The 25,478-nt window shown below is 38.6% G+C and overlaps 1 protein-coding gene across 2 annotated transcripts in view; it reads left to right on the top strand.

Annotated features, from left to right (window-relative positions):
- Positions 1-25,478, top strand: part of dyrk1b (dual-specificity tyrosine-(Y)-phosphorylation regulated kinase 1B) — a 38,644-nt gene that overhangs the window by 2,172 nt on the left and 10,994 nt on the right. Inside the window, exons 1-2 of one of the 2 annotated variants that reach the window (XM_056602078.1) lie at positions 8,805-16,379; positions 23,987-24,138. In XM_056602078.1, the coding sequence (XP_056458053.1) occupies positions 16,274-16,379; positions 23,987-24,138 (258 nt within the window). In that variant the 5' untranslated portion in view covers positions 8,805-16,273. Of the gene's footprint in view, positions 1-8,804; positions 16,380-23,986; positions 24,139-25,478 lie in introns of those variants that run through there. The other variant, XM_056602080.1, reaches the window with a different exon arrangement.

The following is a 25,478-nucleotide window of genomic DNA, read 5'->3' on the forward strand; positions in this document are numbered from 1 at the left end:
ATTGTTCCCAGGAACTGGCAAAGCATCTAGGGGAGGAGTTTGAAAGGACTGCTTCCACTTCCGCTATATGCTTTCATTACATTTCTGTATTCACAAAGGCCGACGCTTACTAGCAGCGGTAGCGATTTTCTAATCATCTAAAAAATTGTAGCGACTACAGCTGACACATTTCTACATTCTCAAATGTTCCTAAATATTTCAACAAAAAACGGACCCTTTTTTTGTCTATTCATTCCCACTTCACATTTGAGAAAGTAAGCAATGCATGAATTCATCCACTCGCCGAAATGAAGCCATGGATTTGCTATTTACTGTTCTAAGGGGCACACTGTCCATAGCCACCACTTCTCAGTAGTCAGACGACTCAAAACTCATTTTTCATCAGATTCTATAATGGATCGTTCTTGGTCTCTGGCAAGTGAATGTCCGACAAGATGAATTCTTAACTTGTGTTGAATCGGGGATCAACCACTAGCATTCTGTTATGGCCCTGCTGTTGACCACTCAGCCACATATTCTCCAGGTGATGTCCGTCAAAGCAGGGATGGAGGTCATCTTGATTTAGGCCGCTGATCCATAAACAAGTTGCATGTCTCTGCAAACTGCTAGACTTTTGAATATAAGAAAACCAAGTAATTTAACAGATCTACTAACCGTAATTTTCCAATGATTCCTATAGCTGCTCTGAACAGTCCATCCGCATGTGAAGCATTTTGGACTTTTTTCTCGTCGCTCCAATTTTGATTGTATGCTTTGGTTGTTATCAGCCTCACTAGTTGTAGTCTGTTTAAGATAAAACATCTACTAAATGTCTACCTACATATGCATAGGTCGAACTTACATTCTTTGATTTGAGCAAAACAATTAGGACTGTTTCTGTTTGCAGGTGCATATTGTAATGCAGACACTTTAGAAGTTCAAGAAGGCTACCATTGACCACCCGGATGCGACGGCACAACCATTGTGATAAAGGCCTATTGTTCAGCTGAAGAGCATCCGACTAAAAACTCTATACTCACCACCCAAGGAATTTAGTGGCAATGTGTTTGAAAAGGTTGGTGTTGTAGGGCTTCATGAATCATCATTTTGAAAAAATAAATATTTTGATTACAAACCAGGACTAAACAATGACATTTCTTTTAATCTCACTTCTCCCCCTTTCTGTCCCTTTTGAGATTGATCATGTTTTTGCACTCTGAGCCTGACACATAACTTGACACAAAGGAAAGGGCAGACTATAGTTAGCATGGATGGCTATAGTTTGCTATAGGCTTCTAACGCACTGTTGTTATGGATTTCCTAAATAGCAGTAGCTTCTGTCAAACTATTGAGAAAGTAGATGTTTTTAGTAATGAGTAATTGTACTTTATTCATATCGGCACCATGCCTTCATATAAAAACATGGAGCATAATTATATCCTATTGACTTTTATTGAAATTGTATGTTGTATTGATAGGCATTTAGAAAATGGATATCCTTGAGTAACATCCATATCTTTTCCAAGACTGAAATCAACTCCCATAGTATGCTGCACTTCGGCCTGTGTGCTGCCCTCATTAAGCCAAAATGGGCACTGCAGACTTCATTCAAGATGCTTGAATTGTTAAACCAAACTAGGAGACAAATGTCACCTTTGCTGCTTATTATTGGAAGATAGGAACATTTTTAAATCTACATTTGGCCTGTATTTGGTGTTACAATACTTACCGATAGGACAACCAGATTACATATTTTATATTACCCCTAATTTGTGTATGAACTTCCACGTAAATGAGGGTCAGTCCCCTATTGTAATACTTTTCGACCTCTAATGTACTTAAAATATTTTAAATGATACGATTCAAGATGTCCAAGTGACAAAGCACAGCAGATGATAATGTAGTCATCTAAGCAACCTTAATCTCAAATAGTCCAGGAATAAATTACTAAATCAATTTATCGACCTACAGTTTTTAAACCAGTTGGTCATTTGACTGATTGCCTTAATCCAATTTAAAACACTATTTTTGTGCATGACTGTTAATTCTGAATATGAATAAATGATTGTACATATTGAACTTTTGTATCGTACTAGTATACATAGATAAAGTGGTATAAGCAACAGAAATGAACCTGACTTTAATTGTTATTAGCCTTAAAGTGGACACTTAAGAAATATGACACTTGACACATTTGGACAAAACTAAGTTTCCACATCTCCACAGTGCCTGCTAATGTCCTCAACCAAGCGCATCAAGAAAATAATGAAAGATTATATTTTGCACTAGACGTACCGTAGTAGAAGATCCACTATCTATAGGACATGACTCATCTATGTTTTGGTTGTATACTTCATATACATCTTACATCTGTCCATTGTATTTTTTTTGCAAACTCCTATAGTGATGGCACATAGCTTGTGAAGCACATTCCAGCTATTGCTACTTAACGAAAGTTAAATGCACCTGGACTACAACTATATTTCCTGAGACATGCTTTGTTGCAAAGGTGAATATAATAACAAGAAATAAGTGAACAAGGTGAAAAGGTAGTTTCATGTTGTCTTTAAATCACTCCAGAATCTCACATGCCCATTTCCCTGTGAAAAGTCTGATCTATCAGGCTTGGGTAACACAATGAGACCCTGTTAGCTTCACGGTAGGACTTTAATAATTCAGGCTTAAATCAATGCACCAGACGATATTATACTGATGGATCTTTCAAACGGCTTGTGTTTCAAACATGCGTCTCTTGGACGATAAAGCCTGATGCAACACATCTTTTCTTTTTTCATTATAAACCTATATTAGATTTGGGTTGGTCATGTGTTTCTCTTACTCCTCCCTAAACTATGTCTCTTCCCATTTCAAGTAAAACAATGATTTTCTCTTTATTGTTTTATTGAAGTATTGGTGCTGCTCAATACTGTAAGCTTTTTAATCGTTGAATCCTTAATTCATAGGCATGGCTCCAGAAAAACTTTTTTTATTGGTGGCACTGGTGGTTTAGCCTTTTTTTTTTTTTAAAGGTGTACCAGTTCATATTTTTGGTGCACCCAAAAATCTCACATGCGCCTTTTTTTTGAGTTACCATACACATTGCTAATTTCTGCACATATTCAGCGTAGCGCTATAAAAAACTGATCAATTATTATTATTATCCCCCTCCGTGCAGCTGTTGGGTATAGTGCACATGGACAAAGGCCTAGTTTGACTACTAACCCAATGAAAGGTCTGGGGCTGCACACTTTTACCTTACCCACCTGCTTTCCTGTCTACAAGTATACTTAATGAGGCCCTATATAATTTAATCTCACCATTTGGGCATTAACAGCGATTCTATTTTCTCCAATTTAAAATGGTGCATATAGGATAGGCCACCCCCCCTCTTTAACTAAGTTCATCATCGTCATTTGTTTTCTCTTCATTAACCAGAATTTAAACTAGTTAATAAAGAAAATAAATAATGCCTTGAACGTTTATCATTTTGGGGCAGGAACGTTATAAAATCAATGTTTATAGGCATATAAACTAGTTACCCTCAAAACAAGAACCAATATGGTTTATTTTTTAATAGCACTTGACAGCGAAGTCATGACAGTTTTCATGGTGAGACCAATCTCCAACTCGACTCATTACTGTTAGAGCCTACATTGTTTTTTAAATATAGAGTAAAACGCCATATGTTAATTATAATTAGGCCCATTGATTATTAGTATATTTTACTCTGTCGGCTCGGAAGTGTCCAACACGTTCAGTAAAATGTTGAGTTCTAACATCACACTACCCCATTGAGAGCGGATGGTGCAGTCATTTAGTCGAAGCACTGCATTAAAATGGTCGACAACTCCGCAAATCCAGGGCATAATGAATTTACAAACCATAATTTTGCTGAAAATTATCAGTGAGCTACAGTTTGTTAGTATGATCCCTCATTCTACCAAACTGTAAAATCCGATCTCTTACTTTCTGTGAGAGGTGTGCATCACTTAATAGTCCCTGACGACTAATGCAGATGCAACCAATTCAAATGTTAAATTGTACTGGACAGATTATTTGTTGCACTCAACAGCACTGACAGGCATCCAGGGAAGTCACAATCTAAATGTACATGCACAACTTAATTCGTTAAAGGTGACTAATTGGATAAGTAGGGTATTTACATACTGATTACTGGCACTTGCACAATCGGAATACTCCCAGGATTATGGCACTTTCGGCCATCAAAGTATTCTAAAGAGTATCCTTTCACGTCTCATCGTTATGTACGTGAATCAACCAACTATGTTATTAAAACCCACAGTATTAACGGGCGCTACACCTGTTTTCCTAAACTATGCTTACAGTTTCATTTTTTGGAACACCATTTTTTACAATTTATAGCATATACAAGCTAGGATGCAATACAATGTGGTTTAACTTATGTTGTCCATGGACAGAAAAGGATTAGCTGACTTTCACACACATTTTATTTGCGATTTGCTCAGAACATTGGTAATAATCAAATGGATGAGCTGTTCTGTTTGGTCCGCAAAGGGCTGTTTAAAACTAACGGAACCAAATGAAAAAATGCAGCAAAGTAGCAACCATTGAATTGGACAATTCAACCTCCTTGAACGCAAAGCCCACTTCAGCAATGCCAAGTTATCGACCATTCCACTATAAGCATTATCCTTTAGAATATGGGTGGCTTATAGTTGACTAAAGAATCTTTTAGTCGACGACAGCCCTACTTTGGTGCCTATGCCGAATTAATACACCGACCACACACAATGCATTTATATTGCATTATGGTGTTTGAGTTAAAGGAACGTTTTTTTTTTTGTATCTCGTATCTTCGAGATATGTAATATGTAAAAGTGGCTTAGTGCTGATATTCCACATTGATTAGCAGCGTTATTTGTGTTTACATGTCAACGCTTGCACTGTTGCAGTATGTTGTTCAAAGACATCTAGATGCTGTCTTCTAAAGTCCTTTTAGCAATCATCAGTGATGCTTTTGGCGGTAGTGTATGTGCAGGACGTTATGAAAGCAATGGTTAGGGGAATTGGTTTGTTCTCCTTACTTTGTAGATTTAATGATTTATTTTTTTTACTAATTTGTGATAAATGATATCAGCCAAAATGTGCAATCTGATGGTTTGACAATGCCCCATATTAACTAGAGAAATTAATTTCCAACCCTTAACATTGTAAATGTTACTGTTTGCACGCCAAATGTTCAGGATCTATAGCAAACAGGGATTGGCAGTACTTTGTCTTGCATAGTGAGTGAAGTGGCGAAAACTGTTGTATTCTACCGTCATCCATGTTTTTTTCCGCTGCTTTTGTCTTCTGCTAGTTAATGATAATAAAGGCTAGTCTTTTTAGATGCTGAGCTGTATGGTTACATCGTTGGAAAGAGGAACTGTGTTCACTGCACAAAGTAGTAAAATACATCATGTGAGCTTTTTCACAATATAAACAGTTTATATGTTATGAAATGTTACGTTTATTTAAGTGAGTTGTAGTGTTGTGTGCTGTTTGCTTCCTACTAGGTCTATGGGTAGAAAGATTTTTGGCCAAGTGTTGCAATACAGCATTTGGCCACCAGACCAGTCTTGATGCAGACCACATCCTGGGGGCTTGGTCCCATGACGCTATGTTTCCAAAATGCTATTTCATTTAAATATTTAGGTCGCATAGTTTGTTGGATCCATTTTGTGGCCATTTTTAACATTATGGACCCTTTACAGAGATGCTGGGCAACATCCATGAGGCATTCCCTGTGCTCTTCACAAGCATTGGAAGCGTTAGGATATTGATCCTGCCAAAATGTTATTCAAGGTGGTAAGACACCAGCACCTGCTATAAAGAAGCAAATACACTACATTAAAACTTAATTAAAACTCATGGCTAATTCCCTCCGACCTCAGTGAGGTGTGGTCTCTCTAGAACCAATGGTTCTCAAAGGAACCAATCCAACTGGCCAGGAGAGCTCCATGACTACGAGTGCGGTTCCAGCGCAAGGTTCTCAAAGGATGCTGAGGTGGCGTCTTCTTCATCTACCTCCCTGTGAGCTTCCTCTTCAACAAGATTATTAATGGAACTGGGTTGCTTATCCAATAAAAAGGCAGTATACCTGCAGTGATGAAGGGTTGAGAACATCTCAAGTCATTGGGAAACATCTCTTGCAATGAAGATGCTGTTTGTGTACCATCTCTTACCGCAATGGCAAAACTCTGTTAATATCTAATTAAATATATTATTATAGCTTGTTCGACCATTAGCCAGGGAGTGAAAATGTTACAAATATTTTTATGGAATAGTACTGTTATGGTTAAGGAAAATCAACCCATTACATGTTAATATCTTTAAAAGAGTGATTGCTTGTTCATAACGTTAGACCCATATATTATATTTGAATGAAGAACAAACTGTATTTGATCAAAATCAAGAAATGTAATGGTGTTGTTCCAGTGTTGATGAATACTTGCCCTGCCGTTTCTATTGCTCAATCAAGGGTTAGAACATTAACATTGAACGGCCATCCCATAGTAGTGATAGCGGACATCACCGCGTTGTATATTTTCTTTTCTGTTCTTTCATATTGTATCAATACTGCATTTAAGGTACATATAAACACTTGCAGCTTGCAATATCCTCTTTATGGCGTATTGAGGGATTTTGCTTGACATTGACTAGTAGTATCATATTGAATTATTTTGTTTTAAAAGGACTGAAGTTAACTATGACCAAACTAATTGATTAGAGTGTGAGGCCGTAATGATAGGTTGATAGGCGATGATGATAGGTCGTTCATTTACTGGAGTTCTATTAGTGGTACACCTGTCCGCTTCTTGTCCTGTTATGTTGTTACTCTGAACGTTGTAAATGCAGCTCTTTTTCCTGACCAAACTCCAAGGCTACAAATGAGCATTAACTATGTATATGGATGATCTTGACCTGGTGAAGGTGACTAGTGGTATAAGACCCAAGCACAGAAGTCAAGACGCAAGGCTGATGATCAGGGAACTCTTGAAGACGCATTACATTTGTGTTTCATTTTCAAGAGCAAAGAGAACAAGGGGTGAGCCACAACCCCAAACAGAGGTAATTAGGATTGTGAACATTACTGTAAAATTAGGATTAGGCTGATTATATTTTCATCCAACTTTGAAACTGTTGGTATGATGGGAATAGACAGCCTAGCTATGTTATTGTCGCCATATTTACGTTTATTGCATAATAAGTTATTTGAAAAGTTTACCAAAAAATTAAGATGATGCGGTTGTCAAGTAGGTCATTAACATTTGATCTAGCATGAAATACGTCATGCGCTATAGGATAACTACCAATAAGTACACACATTAAAATGGAGTGAATGACAAGATTCATGTTTGCTAATTGTTTTACTGATAAATGGATACACTATTATTTACAATACACTACTTTTAATATAGTAACAGAATGCATAACATTTTTATACACAGTTACATCTCAACACTGGTTTGTGTAGTTTGTTGCGTAGAACCCAAGCTAAGTGTGAAGTTAAAACTCAGAAGTAGGTTAGTTTCATGCCCACAGTACACAATGAGATCATGGCAACTTGACTTCGTCAAGTGGTTCTGGTAGTGTAAGCATGCTTATAGGTTGGAGTCTAAAGAATTTAGACCCTAACCCTATTTCTGACCCACTACAACCTGAAAATGTTGAGGGAGTGACTTTGGCAGAGAGATTCGAAGGGTTCTGTTGGGGAAAGTTTTCCCAAGTTCAGGCATGGGCTTTGATGTGTGATATGGTATTTATAGGTCCATTCCAGTCGACTGGAATGCTATTTACTAAGTTAAATATATATTTACGAAACGACAGGGTATCTGTGAAATCAAGAGGAGATTATATATAATTTACAAAGTGTTTTCAAAACTAATTTTAAAACGTCATTTAAATGAATGAGTTAAGAAAATAAGGTATTTGCCCTTTTGCTTTACATCTTTATTTCGATTTAAAGATTTTGAAGTATTTACTTGTTCATTTATTTTACTGGAAAGGGCTACGCCGTCCATATGTTTTTGTTTTGCTTTACATCAGTCTTCTCTAGCACCGCCAGGTGGTGGAAAGAATATATATAATTTCACTCTGCTTATCCGAAGACACTCTTAAACACTCCCCTTTCCGTTAGTTTCCACCCCCACCCTCTCTATCCTTTCTGCCTTGCCATAAGCACCCTGCAGTGGCAGCATGGTAATTCTGCTCCCCTCTCTTTCCACTGCATCATGTTTACCTAGCAACAAGCATCACCCGCGGCCGGCCCTCCTATTGGTCATTTGAAAACGCAAGCGGGACCAATGTAAGTGCTGTTGCCATGGTACAGTGTGTAGTTGCCGGGTGGAATTTTGCTGCAAGGCACGTGAGTCCAGGAGTCTGTTCTCTATTGCTGTTGTTGTAATCTTCGTTGTCTGGGCGCAAGCTCTACTAAACTGGCACTTAGTCATGTAAAACGTTGAACAAAAATAAAATAATATATATCCATCTTAGGTTTTATAACGTGTCACCCCCCCCCCAAAAAAATATTTTACTGAGAAGTAGAGAGGAAGAAGCGTGGAGTGTAAGGCTGCCAAGCCGAATTATAAAGGTTTAAACACTAGTGTTAGAATGAACGCGCTAACATTGCTATGTGCTATGTGCTCTGTCATTCCACATTATTTTCAAAATGCATCATCATTAAATATCTACTGATATATACCTTACGTTACCTGATCCAGTTCGATCCAGTTTGAGAAAGAGAGACTACTAGTTAATAAATATATATATATATATATATATATATATATATATATATATATATATATATATATATAAAGCGTCATTCCTGTGTGTCGTAAGGGAAACGATCGATTGTGCGTAGAAGAATAGAAGAGCAGAGTGGTGCCCCATTCAGGGACTTCCCCTGCCTTATGCTGCCCCGTCAGTAGGGATGGACAGCAGCAATCATCTCTAGGTGCAATTGTTTGTGTACCATGATTTATATATGTTTACATTTATTATCCTTATTCCATGCAGTTTTTATTGATAGTTCATGGAGTTAAGGGAATGTGGAAACCTATTGAGTGCATGACACAAGTAGCATTTGCATCCTGGCTCCCTGTGAGAGTGGTTGCATTTTTTTTTAGGACCTCCGATGTATCTCACTGGTATAGAGTTGATTGATCGTAATTTGACTTTAGTTCTTCAGTATGCAAATCAATGTTGTCATCGTTTATCCCCTACTGACCCCACCTGTGGTTTAACTTATGTAGTAAAAAATGACAAATTATTATGATAAAAGTAGTATTATATTCAACCAGATGTGTCAATTGAAATTGAAACGATGTCACAGCAACACATCAGCCATTGTTGGAAATGCCACCAATTAGAAATAAAAAGGTAGGCCTACCGCCCATATTCAAATTCAACCCGGAACAATGCATTTGAAGTTTTTGACCTGTAGCAGCCTAACAGCTATGCAATTATTAATTACACTGTGTGCATGCACCATTCATGTTGCTGAGGAATAATGTCAGAGTAGCCTGGGGCAATGGCATGGTTACTTGCTAGCTTACATTGCCTGTAAGCACATAAGTTACAGCGTGTACTTAAATAGGGTAGAACACCAATGCTTTCTTTCCATCTATCCATCAGTCAAAGAGGAGCTGTTCTTCAATAGGCATTACTATATATATCATACACAATTGGTATCAGTCTTTAATGTCAACATTTAAACTTGCTCGATGGTGAGCTCAGTGTTGGGTTATTCTGCAGCCAGCCACCCATCGCCCTGTTTTCTAGTTCACTGCAGTCTTTTTTTCTAAACTCAATCTGTTCTTTCCAATAATAAATGAATGACATCCAAAACGCCGTTCTCCCACTCTCCACCAGTGAATGGGTCGCTTGATTGCCAAGTTGCTCTCCTTTCCTCTTGTGGGAGTTCAACCTAGCTTTTCAGCTTTTGCTTGTGGGTGTATCTGCCAAACTTTTGAGGAAATATAATGTACAGATGACGGCAAAATGCTTTAATTTATATTTTATTAACCAAAATGTGAAAGTTATACATTGATTATTTTTGGTAGGCAAAGATTTTCATCTTCATAGGAAGTACAATATAACAAATATGATAAATGTATTGATATTTAGGCCAGTGCAAGCTCTCTAATGGAAGTCAATGTACTGTCAATTAAGCTAGCAAATTGCAGCTTAAGTTGCAAAAGTAGTGGTACCGGCCCACACCTGCTACACCATGCTGCGTGAACCTTGAAGACAAACCCGCTGTGTGTGTTTTCGAGGTTCACCCCGGCAGGCAGTCATTATAGTCAAAGACGCTATCGTACACTTCATCAAGCATGAGGGAACTAACTGTACATAACTTGGCCATCAACAAAAACATTGACATGCCAACCTTTCAGAAACATGTAAAGTGTGTGATAGAGAGCAATCGATAAGAGATCAAATGTTTTTTCAGACCCTGTAGGATTTCCAGAATCAGAACAGGTTCAAGCTAAATCACTGCAGCAGTGTGGTCTTTGATGGGCTTTGTTAAACAGTGCCCGCCTTAATGTGTCTGTACTACTATCAAGGCATGCATTGCAATCCCATTCAGTATATATTCATATTCTGCAAAGTTATTGCATGTCACACATTTGTTAGCAGCGTTAGCAATTAGCAGGCTTTCAATCATGAAAACACTGGGATTGGGAACTACATTGGACACCAACTTCACCTGTTTGTGTTCCCTGAATTACACACATTTGGCAAAAGTTGTAGCTAGTGTCGGTTAGTAATCATTTCAAAGGCATGACACTGGATTGTGCAGGGGTTGCTGGTGAATTGATCATTTTTATTTATACTTGTTGTTTATGTCCCCTCTCTCCCTACTCCCCCGCACAGACAATGGCATGTTACTGACCTGTAAGTTACTGCAGTTAGTATTGTGTGTCCTCCATGCTGCAGAACAATAGCTGTACTACTGTAGTGACAAAAATTGAAGCTTGTTAGTTTAGGTTAGTACTTTTGCCTGAACAAGGACCGGCTCAGTAGTAGGAAGTCTATAACATGGTGCTGGCTCTTCTTTGTTGCTACCCTATTAAAAAAACACATCAGGCATTCAACATATCAGCTATATCTCATTGCCAGAGATCGGATTACCATCTCCTCAAATGCACGCGGTATGAAATCATGTTTTATGTGGTTGTGACATGTGTGTTTTGATTGCTCAGTCTATGTTAAGTACTGTTTATAAGAGCAAGTGCAGTTATTCACTTGTAATTGCATACTGGACAAAAGTATTTTATCTATTCTGAGAAAGATTTTTTGGTCCAACTATCCTTTTACAGGCTATTCTAACTATTGGAATGGGACTGAAACCCTGAAATACATACGATAAATCAACAATAAAAGGACTCATAATGAAAGGGTAGAACATGGCTCAAAAGAACATGCACAATTAAGACATGGGACCAACCGCCTGCTTGAACTTACTGTCGGGATTTCAAGGTGAGAAAAGAACAGTGTGCTCAGAAAGTTATATAAAATGTGACCCATTTTGGTGATTGTTGATGGCAATATGAACATGTTCTATGGGCAATCTTTGGCAAGAGGCGAACGTGCATTTGAATGGCAGTGTGGATCGGTGAACTGGAAGGGCTTTGATCCTGTGGTGACCACACCTAGCTAGTCTTGCTGAACGGTCATAAAGAGATTACATCAGCTAATTAAAAATACACTTTTCGATTTGAGAAATGAGCTTCGGGACTTGCTAGTCTAATACTAATAAAATACCTTGTACAGTATAAATGTCAATGTTTTCATGGCTTTGTACATTTATATTGACAGTGTGAAACATCCACTTTGGCTTCATTGGTTTGAGAGGAATTTGTCCTCTAGATATGTTGTTCTAGGTGATGTGCTTAATACTTGATTGCTTAATGATTGTGTTGAAATTTGCATTTGCATTATTGTTCAGAGGGTGGATACATATATAAAAGCCTAGCATATGATTGTTCTTCTTAATGTGACTGAAACTTTTATGTTTAAAGTCCAAAGTCCAAGCATTGTGTTTCAATTAGATCAAGATGTAGACATTCTAACCCTCAAGACCAAAGATCGTTGTATAATGTATTTGCCACCCTCATTGAAAAGATTATCAGTTTGACTATCTATAGTTTAATGTACCCAAGATTGATTATGGTTTTGGGTATTCATAACAAAATTATAAATAAGGATATACAGCAGGAGAAACTACAGCCTGTTTTTTGTCCTTCACTCATTTGTTTAGAATCTAATGATAAAGAGCCCTATATCAATGCAACCTTTGGCCCAAATCTTCATGCACATGCTTGTTGGAACAAATGTGAGCACTTAATGTCTTGGCACAACATAGGGGCTTGGGATCTATTCATAATAATTACCTTCTCATAACATCTCTATTCATAATGACAATATCTTTATACACACACACACACACACACACACACACGCACACACACACACACACACACACACACACACACACACACACACACACACACACACACACACACACACACACACACACACACACACACACACACACACAAAGAGAAGGCAGTACTGGCTTGTAAATATTTGAATTGTCTTTTCTGTTTTTTTTTTATTAATCATTACACAGAACCATTGTAATAGTGACAATCTTGGTCTCAATTTGCAATTGATTTACTTTGTATTCAGAATGTATTGGAAACGTAAAGGACCTATGACTGAGGTTGCTATAATTATCGACAGAGAATTTAGTCCACAAATACTGATTCACTGCTGTTTATGGGTGGATTGGGTTTCCTTTAAATTTGAACAAACTTCCTACTGGTTAGTCCCCTCTTGTACACGCATGTTGAGCTGTTCCCAGGCAGCCTTGTGCCTGATTTAGCTCGGAATGGTTGGATAGCAACAGTGGAATAACTTTAAGCGTCAGTTAGTCTTTGACTGGAAGTCACTCATCTCTTCTGCGGAATGCTACTCTATAGGCATGCGCTTATGGGAGCTCTGTCCGTTTTCAATCCCCCTTGCCATTTTTTCCTTCTCTTCTTTTCTCAATTTCCTTCTATCTCTCTGCTCCTCTTTCACCTTGTATTAAAACCAACCCCCATTCCCTTCTACCTGGTTTCTTCAAACTATCCGCGTCATTGCTGACTCGCACACTTGGAGGAGGCATGGTGAAACATACCCGACAACCCCGCCTACAAATCCATCCTGTGGCCAATGGCGATGGGGCACAGAACTCGATCTGGCCAATTGCGTCGTAGCTTCCATGATGTTGGATAGCAACAGACTAGGATAGAGCATGCTGGGGAAGGAACTAAAGGAGGGAGAGAGAGGGGAGTAGAAAAAGGCTTCGTGTGTGCGCGCTTTAGCACAAGTAAAATAAAATGAATATCATATACGCTGGGAAAACGACATAAGCCAATTCTGTGTGGTGTAGGTTAGATAAACTTGTTGTATATCACAAATTAACGATAATAACAATCTAGAATGCTTTAATAAACCAGATAGCTTGCACAAACTCTTCAGTTTCACCAAACCTCTATGGTTTAGATTCACACATTAGAACATCCAATGTGAAATATTTGGCTAACCAATTATATTCTTATGATATATTTATATATAGATACATTTATTTGCAACAACAACATGTAGTATGTATCTTCCATTTTGCTGTGTTGTATGAGAATATTTAGTGAGCATACAACATTTGTTTATTTTATTTAAAATAATGTTTTGGGGGTTTTCACAAGCCATTCTTTGTTACTTTGTACCATAAAGCTGCGCATTACGACCAAATTATGTCTAAAGACTAGTTGTTGAGTTTATTAGATTACTAATCCATAGTTGTTATTGTTCAATTAGATGTGTGTGATATTGTACACTACGCTTGATTTCGGCAGGTTTTGTATTATTGGATGTCAACGTACGTCCGAATATATGAACGATTCTGAGTAAGTATTTCAATTAGACTAGTTTAAATAAGAGCGTGACATGTATGTACACATATAAAGTTCCAATATATATATCCTGCTGTTACTATAAATGGACAATCCAGGGAAGGCCTGCATGGGCTTAAGTATTGTGGCCGGAGGGAAGTGTACTGACCCCCCACACTGACATACATTCTGCTACAATTATGTTAAACAATGTCTATCTGAGTCCAATTGGTAAGATACGGTGGATCTCATATCTGTGATATCAACGCTGCATTGTCGTGTATGCATGTATTGTATCCTATATGGTTTGGAAAAAAATGTGCTTGAAGCTGCGTCAGACATTCTAGTTCCACCCCCGACATCAAGGAAATGGTATAGTCCCGATCGCAGGGTGGGGAGCTGGGCTCTTTCTGCCAGAGCCGCCGGATAACGGGGAAATACGCCACGGATATGGGCAAGGAATATCAACTGAAGTCGCCCTGCGATGCTTTTCACCTCGGATGATCAAAACAACACCTCGCCATAAAATAAGGTCCGTCGATCGACGAAACTACCAAAGGATTTGTGGAAAATAAACGTCGGTCAACAGGCTGAAAGGAGAACATCTACCGCTCGCGTTAACTTGGAAAAGCTCAGAAGGCGTCTGACGGTCAGCTCAGGAACTTCCGTTGGATTTGACATGTTTGAAACCGCGGTCGGGTTTTCAAACACCACTTAGTGGGTTCAGTCGGACAGGATTCGTTTAAAGTGTGTTCCCCGCGTTGTGGATAAAGATAATTATATTTTGTTGGACAGAAGAAAAAGGCTTGAAAAGAGTTCGAAAGTGGATTACAGTCTTCAGATGTTTGCCCTGTATTTAACATAACTCGACGGAGGATATCCAGGATTTATTTGCCATTATCAATCGTAATTCCTCCACCACCTTCTCCCATAACGTACCGATACGTTCGGTCGATAACTAATATTCGAGCTGTGATTGTTCCCTCTGGCTTTTTCAAAACGGTCTTTTTTGTAATAATGAACTTCGAATTTTACCCATTTTTTTTAGTTTAATTACACTCGAAGTTGTTTTGTTCACGTGTCCCTGTCATTTACATAGTCAGAATGGGGTTAGGCTATTCTCAGGCATTTTATTAGAATGCCCCCCTGTTTCCCCCCCTATTGGCTAGCACCTAGCTAACGCAGCTGACGTCCCACACCCGCTCCGGTAAAGCAAGCCAAAACACAAGCTATTTAACCTAAAGTGTTGGTTGTAAAGGCTTGTATACACTGTCAGTAGTGGTGGTAGTGCTGCTTCAGTATCGTCATCGAAAATATTGCATTGCTCTTTCTAACCCAGGTCCGTCTAGTCCTTAGTCTTTTAGAAAGTGCAGTAATTGGACCTATTTTTAGGGTTAGTGATGGGGTAAAGGCAGGCGGCTTGAAATTCTAACCCCCTCCACCTCCTCCTCTTCCACCCTTTCCACCACCCAGCTCAGCAATCTTGACAGTATGCTTTACTAGCACTGTGCAGTGTTAGTTTCGTGCATGACCTATGCCTTGAATGACCTATGCCTGCTGAAGCTGTTTAAAGGCTCTACTTTAACTAACCGGAAGTTACTATTTGCCACTTAAAGTCTACCTTTCAGTCAAAACTACCTACTCTTAAAGAACCAAAACTATAATGGACTTTAAAAATATTAGATAGCTTAATGGCCTGCCTTAAATTCTGCAAGGCAATTTTTAACCATGTAGCCCAGGTTAAACTCTTGGATTTGTTGAATGTCCATGCAAGCTAAGCCTATGGTACAGTAAAAACAGCTAGTCTTATTGATTTGGCTTATATTGGACAACTAGCATCCACAAACGACTTGGAGATTTAGAAACTTCCAGCAAAAAAACAATGCATGAAATTATGGAACAAAAGAAAAAAAAAGCTTATTTAAAGAACCAAATATTTTATCACCCATAACTCCCAATGCCCACAGAGAAAGAATATATATGGAGGAAAAGAGATGTATATGTATAGTGTTATTCCACAAAACAGAACAGAGTTAAATCCTTTATATTTTTACACTGAAAGAGACGGACAAGCTGCCTGCACGCCAGTTGGTTGCCTTAGAAACCACAATAATAATAATAATAATATAATACAACAAGCCAGAGGGGACGGTGCCTTTTGATTGGTTGGTTGGTTTCCCACCAATTAGCGTTCAAATGATCTGATTGGATGTAAGTTGTCGAAGTGAACTCTGGGATTGAAAACAATAAGTGACTCCACTCCTGCCCATCGCACAGCATTTGATTGACAGTTTCCCTGCTGTGTCGACTTAACGCCAAATATTTCCATGGTGATCACGTCGTCAACAGTGGAGGAGAAGGCTACACCCTCCAGTAGGATGGTCCAGTCAGAGCCCTGGATTACCTCTGCACTGCTTCGAAAGAACAACCAAAGTCAGTACTAGCACACATACACAAGCTTAAACTCAACACCAGCCTATCTGCTTACTGGCAATAGTAGCTGAATTGAGAGCAGTGTAGGAGTTCTCAAAATAATCGTTTTGACATTCTGAGGAATACAGACTAAAGAAGGGAACTAATGGTTTCATTCTTGTTTTCTTGCTTGATGAAACTAATCATTTTGGGATTGTTTTTGATTTTCCTATATTTGTAAATTATATGGATCTATGCTACCATTGATTTTGTATCTGGCCTGTATGGCATATCAAATGTGTATTAAGATGCTGATTTGGTTTCAGTTTCGTGTTTTATTCGGATATGGTATTTTATGACCAAAAGGTATGTTGGACCAAGTGCAAAGTAACCATGGTGACAAGTCCACAAATTATAATTAGTCCAAAATTACGTAGTGTCGGTCTGTAATAGAAGGAACTCTGGGAACGAAGAAGGCAGTTGGGCGTGCGTATTTCAGGATATGAACATCAACGTATATTTCTGACGAGAATGACCCTGCGTTGCTGTGCCAACCACATTTCCTACCCGACTCATTGAAATTGAAATTGTGCACATATTACTGAAATTCAAGTGTGTGCGTGTTTGTGGATAACACACATCTCGTATGGGTGTTATTATGTTTTAGTAGGGGAGTGCATGTTCATCTAGAGTGTAACCAGCAAAACTTCTGGGAGGAGTCGACACAGCCTGGGCCGGAAACCAGAAACTGTAAGGGGCGGAGTTATATCTGGTTTCCTGTTTCGTTACTATTCGACTGAGGAAATTAAATCGTCGGTTATCAGACTTCAGATGTTAATCTGAGGTGTGATTTGTGAGACCAGGCTGTAGTTCATACTAGAAAATAAGCTACAGTTAAGCAGCATGATTGTTGTAATGATCATTTTTTTATATGCAGATCTCACCTAAGGTAATTTTGTCTAGGTTGCTAAATGCCAATCTTAGGCAAAGTGAGTGTTGTTTTTTAACGTGTGGCTGAATCAAAAAACTGTTGAGTAAGGATCCTACATTCACTTGGGATTCTCACTGATTTATGAAAACATTATTTTAGCTTACTACTAATATCTGTTAGTTGGATGGTAAATGTTATACTTTTCACATCTACCCAGAAATCTATACGACGATACGTTTTTCACATACACAGAAGCACCAAAACACAAGCCATAGTCGGGTACATATTTTTGGCAATTCCACAAAAACGTAGGCCTTTGATGGAACATGCCGTTAACGTGAATTGCCATTGTACAAGTCCAAGAAATGCAAGATGAGCTTATAGATGTGGTGTTAATTTATTTTTATTTATTTATTTTTAATTTTTGTGGTTTCAATTTAGTTAATTTAGCTTTGATTAATTTACAAAGAATGTATTGACATGCAGTAATCTAATAATAATAGTGGTAGATTTGCTGCAGTAATCTAATAATAATAGTGGTAGATTTGCTGCAGTAATCTAATAATAATAGTGGTAGATTTGCTGTTGCAATTGAAGTCACATTATTAATTTGCTTTATTTTATTTGTTAAATATGACTTATCTACGAACTTGTAGTATTGCATTTTTATATCAACGATGACCTCAAAGTGTATCTACTGTACTCCAATATTTAAATACTTTAAATCCATGTTACCTAGTCTGGGATCAGTCAAGACATCTGGCAAAAGTAGTAGTTTAACACAAATATATTTTGGGAGGAATTCCCTAATATATGTTGTGTGATGCAGTACCGGTGAAATGTCAACATTCCTCCTTGGTCGTTATTTGCGCGGGACAAAATGTAGAAGGAATGAAAACAAATCTGATGTTACATCAAGTAGTTATTTGAAAGTTGTATACATTTGCTCTAAGCTACTTTTGACCAAGCAATTGTCTTTATAGCCTATGTTCTAGGAGAGCTAGAGTATAGGTGTTTTGTAGAGGTGTTTTGGCTAATAAGTTTGCATGGTTTCGTCTGAGAATGAACTATTGTGTGAATGTCAAGCTGTGCATGTGTACCTGTTTCAATCAATACCTCTCTTGATTCTGAATTTTGTGATGTGGATTCTCAGGATTGTGAATCTCAGGATTATCTTGGTGTGTTTATAATGTGGTAACAATAATATATTCTGCCACCTTGATTGATTTCAATTTGGCCAACTGTTGGTAGTCTGCTCAAAAACTCTTGAGCCATTCTGTTTTGACCTGTCATAAGCAGCCTCTGCTTGATATTCTGTAAAGACAATATTGCATTGAAATAATGTCAAACAATTCTATCAAAAGCTATTGAGTGACTATACTTATTAATATGAGTAGCATTGTTCATTACAAACACTTGGTTAAGATTTAAGAGTTGTGACAAGAAATCGCTGTGGATGGAAAGAGTTTGAAACAAAGTAACTAAAATAATGACCCCTCCCTCTTTGCCCCTTACCTATCTCTTCCATTGGGAAGTGTTTCATTTCACACACATGTGATTGATAGGCAAGATGGATTCCCCAAACCAATCAGACAAGAGATGAATGGTGATTGTTCAGAAACGAGTCAGGAGCAGCATAAAATCTAAATTGACTCCATAGGCAATAGTCAATTCGTAAAAAGATATTCTCTTATATCAGACAAATGTCTATGCCATCTCAAACAAATTCCGCTCAAATAAAACGTACATCTTATAGATTACACCTTTTTAAAAGAGCTACTTATTATTCTCCCCAATTGGATGGTCTTCTGGATGTTCTCTGTCTAGCAAAGTGCAGTCACATCCTATGTTATGATGATTGAGCAATTTTATCTTAAATGGTATGCTGAAATTGGTTAGTTAAAAGACTTCAGTTCAATAATTTCTTTGGAAATAATTCCTTTTTACCTAGTCTGCATGGGAATTACGCAATAACTTTAACTTTGTGATTTCATACTTGCATTTCCCACGGAGCTGGGTTTTACTGAATGACTGGAACCTCAAATTAGGCACAGAACCACAAAGTATATATCTGGGCTGATGCTGCTCAGACTTTATAAAGATTTCACTCATTTGTAGAAATAGGTGTCCATTGTTTGTTTTTTCATCAAATTAATTTGGCACAAAAAAAAAGTATCATAATTTTCTTTTTGTATTAATATGACTGAAGATACAAAATTCACTTACATAGTTCAGGGAATTGCTTGAAAGCCTGGACTCCCCACACAGGAAGATCCAAGGGACATCCTGGTACAAAAGTATTGTGCAAGTTAATTTACTATGGCTGAAACTTCATAGTTCATCCAGATTTGTCCATGCAGATGTTACGAATGGCATGGTGTTACTCATAAACTTTGCCTGTGTAACTCAACCTATGTGACTAACCCTTTGTTTTTTTGTATTGCAGAAGTTTAAAGGACATGCTTTGGTTTATGTTTTGATTCTTCCAGCTGATACTAGGGTAAACAAGGAAAGAATGAACTTAATAGAGGCATTTGTACAGGGATTACAGAGAAGAAAGTTTAAATTGAAGCGGAGATGTTGAAAACCTGAAAAGCAATACAGGCCAGCACTTAAATATAATTAGAATGGAGGTATGTTTTAAGTGGGCGGGACATGCTCAAACAGGGTCGTCACATACACAGTTTAGCTTGTTTTGATTTGCAACATTGAAGATGCATTTCTTAATCCCTGTTGTCATCGTGGTCCCTGCCAATTGGCTTGCCAGGTGGCAGCTAAGTTTGAAGTTCAGCAGTAGACCACACACATGTTACTACCTCCCTCAGCAGTATTCCAGAGTTTCCACTGTCGGGACCTCTATGTAACCCATAGTTCCATATAGTTCGCACTTTGTTACACGATGAAGGTCATTGAAACTTGTTTCCTCTTACCAGTTTTTCATGCATTATTCCCTCAACACCACAAATATTTGTATTACTTATCACCACCCATTCGAAAACAAAAATATAAGTGAATTCTAGTATTTTAAATTTGTGATTAATCACAGCCTGTAATGTGATTAAGTCTAAACATTTTAATCATTCGACAGCCCTAATTTGATTATATATTAGATCTGTGAAAAATACAGTGCCTGATTATTATTATTCTTAGATCGAATTGTGAGAAAACATTTGAAAATCTTCTCATTTTCATACGATGGGCAGTTAGAAATAGATAGTAGTCTCCCAGCTTTACTATATACAATTAAGTCAGTCTGAGAAGCAAACCATGAACACAGCACAACTACAACCAGAGTCCAGATAACCACATGGTCAAATTAATAGGATACGTCCACTCCAGCATTTATAACTATTCCAAATGGTTGAAATGTGTGCGGAAAGACTTATTTGTTCATGTTGTGTGTGTTTTCATGTTGCTTTGTTAAGTTGCTAATGTTGTGCTATGATGCTTCTGCCATTGACAATAGGGAGAGATATGCACTTGACCTGCTAATACTCTGTTACTGTTATAACTTTGGATGTGTAATCCTTCAGTAGATATCTGAAGATATATAAATCCAGTGGAAATGCCACAAAATGAAAGGCTTGGAATAAGAAAAACATATATATGACGTTACTTCCGCTATACTACATGTTCTATAATTACAACAGAATATAAGGGTGATTATAACAAAGCCCAGATAAGAAACAAAAGCTTTTTGCCATCAGTAGTTTGTTACATGACATAGCTTATGTTTATGTCCTATTTCACTGTATGGCATTCAAAGCCAAAGCTAATTATCATTAATAGATGATGTATACTTAAAAAAGATCATATTTTGACTAAATGGGAGAGGAGGAATAGAGTTAATAGTATTGTAACAGTATAGTTACTTTAGACAAGGCTTTTCCTAGAATTGTATCATATTTTTAACCAATATTTTGTGTTAAATCTTTTGAAGAAATAATCTTTTGAATCTTTTGAAGAATAAACACAAACTCCCTTTGTATTTATTAAGGGATTTATAAGTATTATGAGCCCCTGCTAAACCAAGAACAGAGTACTGTCTTACTGCTCTATGTTTGGTTGATAGAGGGAGATAGAGCCAGCCCCTAACTATTACTGCAGGCTGGTAGAGAAGAAGAAAAGAAGAGAGAAGTAAATAGCAATACAGACAGAGAGGGGCTGGTTGCTGAGAAAGCACAGCGTTTTATTTATAGAGCGCTGGCCAGCCAGCCCTTGGATACTAACATCCAATCAGCTCAGACTGAGGGAGGGGGGCCTTGGCCAATGGTATTGCGGAAAAGAGGGTTGTCAGAGTGAGGAAGTGCTCTGAGTGCTTCTTGGCTTCTTAAAGGGACGGAGGCACTTATTTCAGTGCCAGGCAGATATACTAGCACTCTCTCTTTGATCAAACTCTCCCTCTCTCTCTACGTCATCTCTCTTTTCAGGGCAGAACTTACTGCCTCATAACAACAGTGTTCTCAGACAGAGTGACTAGCCCTTACTCCAGTTTCCGTTTCCCCCTCTGTGATCATCCCTAATAAGGACAGGCAAATAGACAACAGCAACCTAACCCTATTGCTCAGTAGACATTGGTCATATTACTCATAGAGCTACATATAAACCATCCTTCTGACTTAAGCAATCTATACAATTTGTGTTATAATACTTTACTGAAATACAACCATCCTATATTATATTAACATTGAACATGGGCAAATGACATGACCTACATGATCAAATATGGTAATCTGTGTATTGAACATTGCTGCTTTATGCAGTTAATAGCTAAAAAGTTTTAATTGGTTGTTCAACCTTACTAATTGTCAAATTAAATACCACAACCTCCTCCACAATCAACAGATTTCTGACATTTCTGATATTTATTCCACAGCCCTAACAGCAGCCGGTAACACACACATGTGTGTTGCCACAGGGTTAGGTTTAGGGGGTTAGTCTTGTTTGTCCAGTGGCTTATTTAGCTAAATGTGTTTTGCACTAGCTGCAAAAAATATATAATGTTTTCAATAAGGTTTTGGAAATGCTTTCCGAGTCTCAGAAAATACAAACCTGGGTGGTCACAAAGGAAGAGGGGAGAAAGCTCTGTCTGTCTCACACGTTTTGGGATATTCAGCACTACTTGCTGACGGGACAACATCATATATTAACACCACACCGGCACCAACTATTTCCCATTTCCATTTGAGAAACATTGAACATTTTTTGTACATGTTTGTCTTGTTTGTTTAACTGTAACTGAGACTTGCATGTGTTTTTTATCTGTTGGAGAGATGAATATACAGGATTTTTAAGATGCCGAGGATTGTCTGTTAATTTTTGACATTTGGCCTTGAAGTATTTATCATGATTTCCATTATCATAAAAATGGCAACATACAAATGAAGAAACCATATTGACTTTATGCTGATATGGACGAATACAGATTTCTTTCTTCTGGTTCTCTAGTACTAGTTCATTTTGTGTATTCCAAATTGTTATAAATCCAAAACCATAAGCCATTCACAAAGGCCTACATCAAGATCGTCTCTTGATTCTTCTTGTTTTTTCATTCATTCCTCTGGACGGCATCGCAAGGTCTGAGGGCCCAGGCACCTCTAGAACATCTTGTCCATTGAAACCAAACCATTGCTAATGTTGGCAATGAACATTGCACAGGTTACATGGCTACCTGGAGGAGCAGGTGGGATTCATTCCGCCTTTGGCCCCTTTCGGTTTCTTTGGAGAACATTTTTGAGGGGGACATGATGAGGAACAGTCCTATAACGGTCCCTAAAGTTCTACATAATGGAGTCGACTTGCTGAGGACACTGAATGTGTAGACAAAGGAAATCCACACAGGAATTTTGTGTGTAAAACAAAACGTTATTTGCTTGGATTTGCATAATGTGAACTCACAGGTCATGGACCGGCTATTTGCCCAATTGTTCAAATAGGATGAACTAGGCTCGCTTGTTTAACTGCTATTTGCTCTCTCGTTTAGTTAGGTAGAAAACATGGGCTGGTGGAAAGGTGCTCGGACCTGAACTACCTAGTTGTGTCCACACAGTGAGGTCAATACATGCAGAGATGATCCCCTCTCCCCACCAACGGACATTCACATTCAGAGAAGGAGGAAATCGCTAATTCGTTATTTTATATTTTGTTGCGCTTTCCCTGGTACACTACAGTTTCCACAAAGTCTTTTAACCACGAATTAGCTCAAATGCATCTTTTAACATTTTAAGGAATTGAAGGAAACCTTTTTATATGTCTACTATTTTAGTCATTCAGTAATTTAAATTGTATCATTTCATTTAAATTGTTCAGAATTTCGGAAATCACTGTCTGTTCAAATCACAAACAAAGAGTTGAATGCAATTTGTTGTGCTTCAACACTGATGCTCATTTTTCTTCACTCAAGCAAAGCAATGTTCAGCAAAGCAACGTTGTGTGCACCACATACTCAGCAGTTGGGGAATCAAACCGTTGACCCTGGCGGCACAAATGCCATGCTCTACCAGTTGACCTACACAAGAAGGACCATGAACGGCATACGGAATGCATATTGAATCGGGGGGGGGGGGGGGGGCGGATAACACAATGACCACAATGCTTTCCTTTGTGGCTGGCATCCCTGGAGGCCGACTGGTCCGTGCGCAATATTAATCACAGACCTCCGCTAACGGCGTATCCATCGTATGTGTTCCCTCCCCAGGTGGAAGCAGCTCAGGATGTCCCCCCACCACCTCCTCCTCCTCCTCCTCCGCTGCCCAGGGCTTCTCCCCTGCTGAGCCAGCCATGACCAGCCAGCACACCCACGCACACCCCTCCTTCAGCTCCATCCACTCCATGGCAGAGCAGCAGCAGGTAACGCCACCACGCCGGGGGCCACGCCGGGGGCTAGGGCTGAACGATTTTAAGAAAAAATTGAAATTGCGATTTATCTGGTAGAGATTGCGGTTTCGATTTCAACCACGATTTATTTTCTTTAAATCAAGTTTCAGTATAAATTAATATAACCAATGAATTCCATTAAGGTAATGCAATAATGAAAACTGCTGGCAACAGATTTCAAATGCAAGACTGTTTATTCAAGTACCTAAGAAACAACAACCAAAAAAGTCAAATAAAAAGGGAGCCCTCTTGTAAACTTGCTTCAATGGCTCATCATCATCAAAATAATTGCACTTTTGTAAAATATATAAAAAAAACGCTTTGACGATCCCAAAATCGTAATGCTTGAGATCACGATTTTCGGTCGAAAACGATAGATCGTTCAGCCCTACCGGGGGCCACGTTGACTGGCTGTGTCCGGAACCGGGCCCCCGTCACGGGTGTAGTGCCCTGTGTAGGGCGCTCGCCGTTTTGTAGTGGGGTTCGAGTTCTCGGGGGTTAACTTCATTCACTATATAGTGGACATAAAATACCCAAAATTGGAGTGAACGCACGATGTTCCCTACGCATTACTCCCGTATACCACAATGCAATGCGGTCGTTTTGAAATGTTCAGCGTGGTGTCCGAATTCTCGTTTGTCCGTTCTCTATATAGTGCACTATATCATACACTGACTATATAGGGAATAGTGAGTGAGTGATTAGGGAACGATTTCGAACACAGCTACTGTTTCCATCAAGACCCACTTTGTTAAGTTAGTGGTGCTAGGGGGCACCCTGGTGGTTCAGCGGGGGGAGGGCGTGCCATTAAGGCCCAGTGCTTACCGCACCGACCGGGGTTCGATTCCTGGCCTCGGTCCTATGCTGCATTATCTTCCCCTCTCTCTCCCATAGCTTCCTGTCTTACTCTACAATAAAAAGGATTAAAAAAAAAAATGTAAAAGTCAGTGGAGCTGAAAAATTCAAATCAGATGAGAACATTTGTTATCTGAATAATATTTCCTTTAAAACCCAACGTTAATACCGATATAACTGTACCAATCAGAGCCCGACCCTGGACCCCTAGGCACTGTCCCAGTTTGGACCGTATAGCCCGTTCCTCATCCAGTCCCTCTCGTTTAGGTTTTGGTGTTCTAAACCTTTATTTTCTCGTTTCACTAAAACAAATCACTGATCGATTTTAATAATTTATCAAAAAGGAAAACTGATTCTTCGCTGCGTGCGCCTTGTTTTCGGCTCCCCTCATTGGTCCGACTCACGCCGACTGTGTAGACACTAGAATTTCAGTCTTAAGTTTTCAAAGATGCACAGCC

The sequence above is a fragment of the Gadus chalcogrammus genome, chromosome 11 (genome assembly GCF_026213295.1).
Source record: "Gadus chalcogrammus isolate NIFS_2021 chromosome 11, NIFS_Gcha_1.0, whole genome shotgun sequence".
In the NCBI taxonomy this organism is placed as follows: Eukaryota; Metazoa; Chordata; class Actinopteri; order Gadiformes; family Gadidae; genus Gadus; species Gadus chalcogrammus.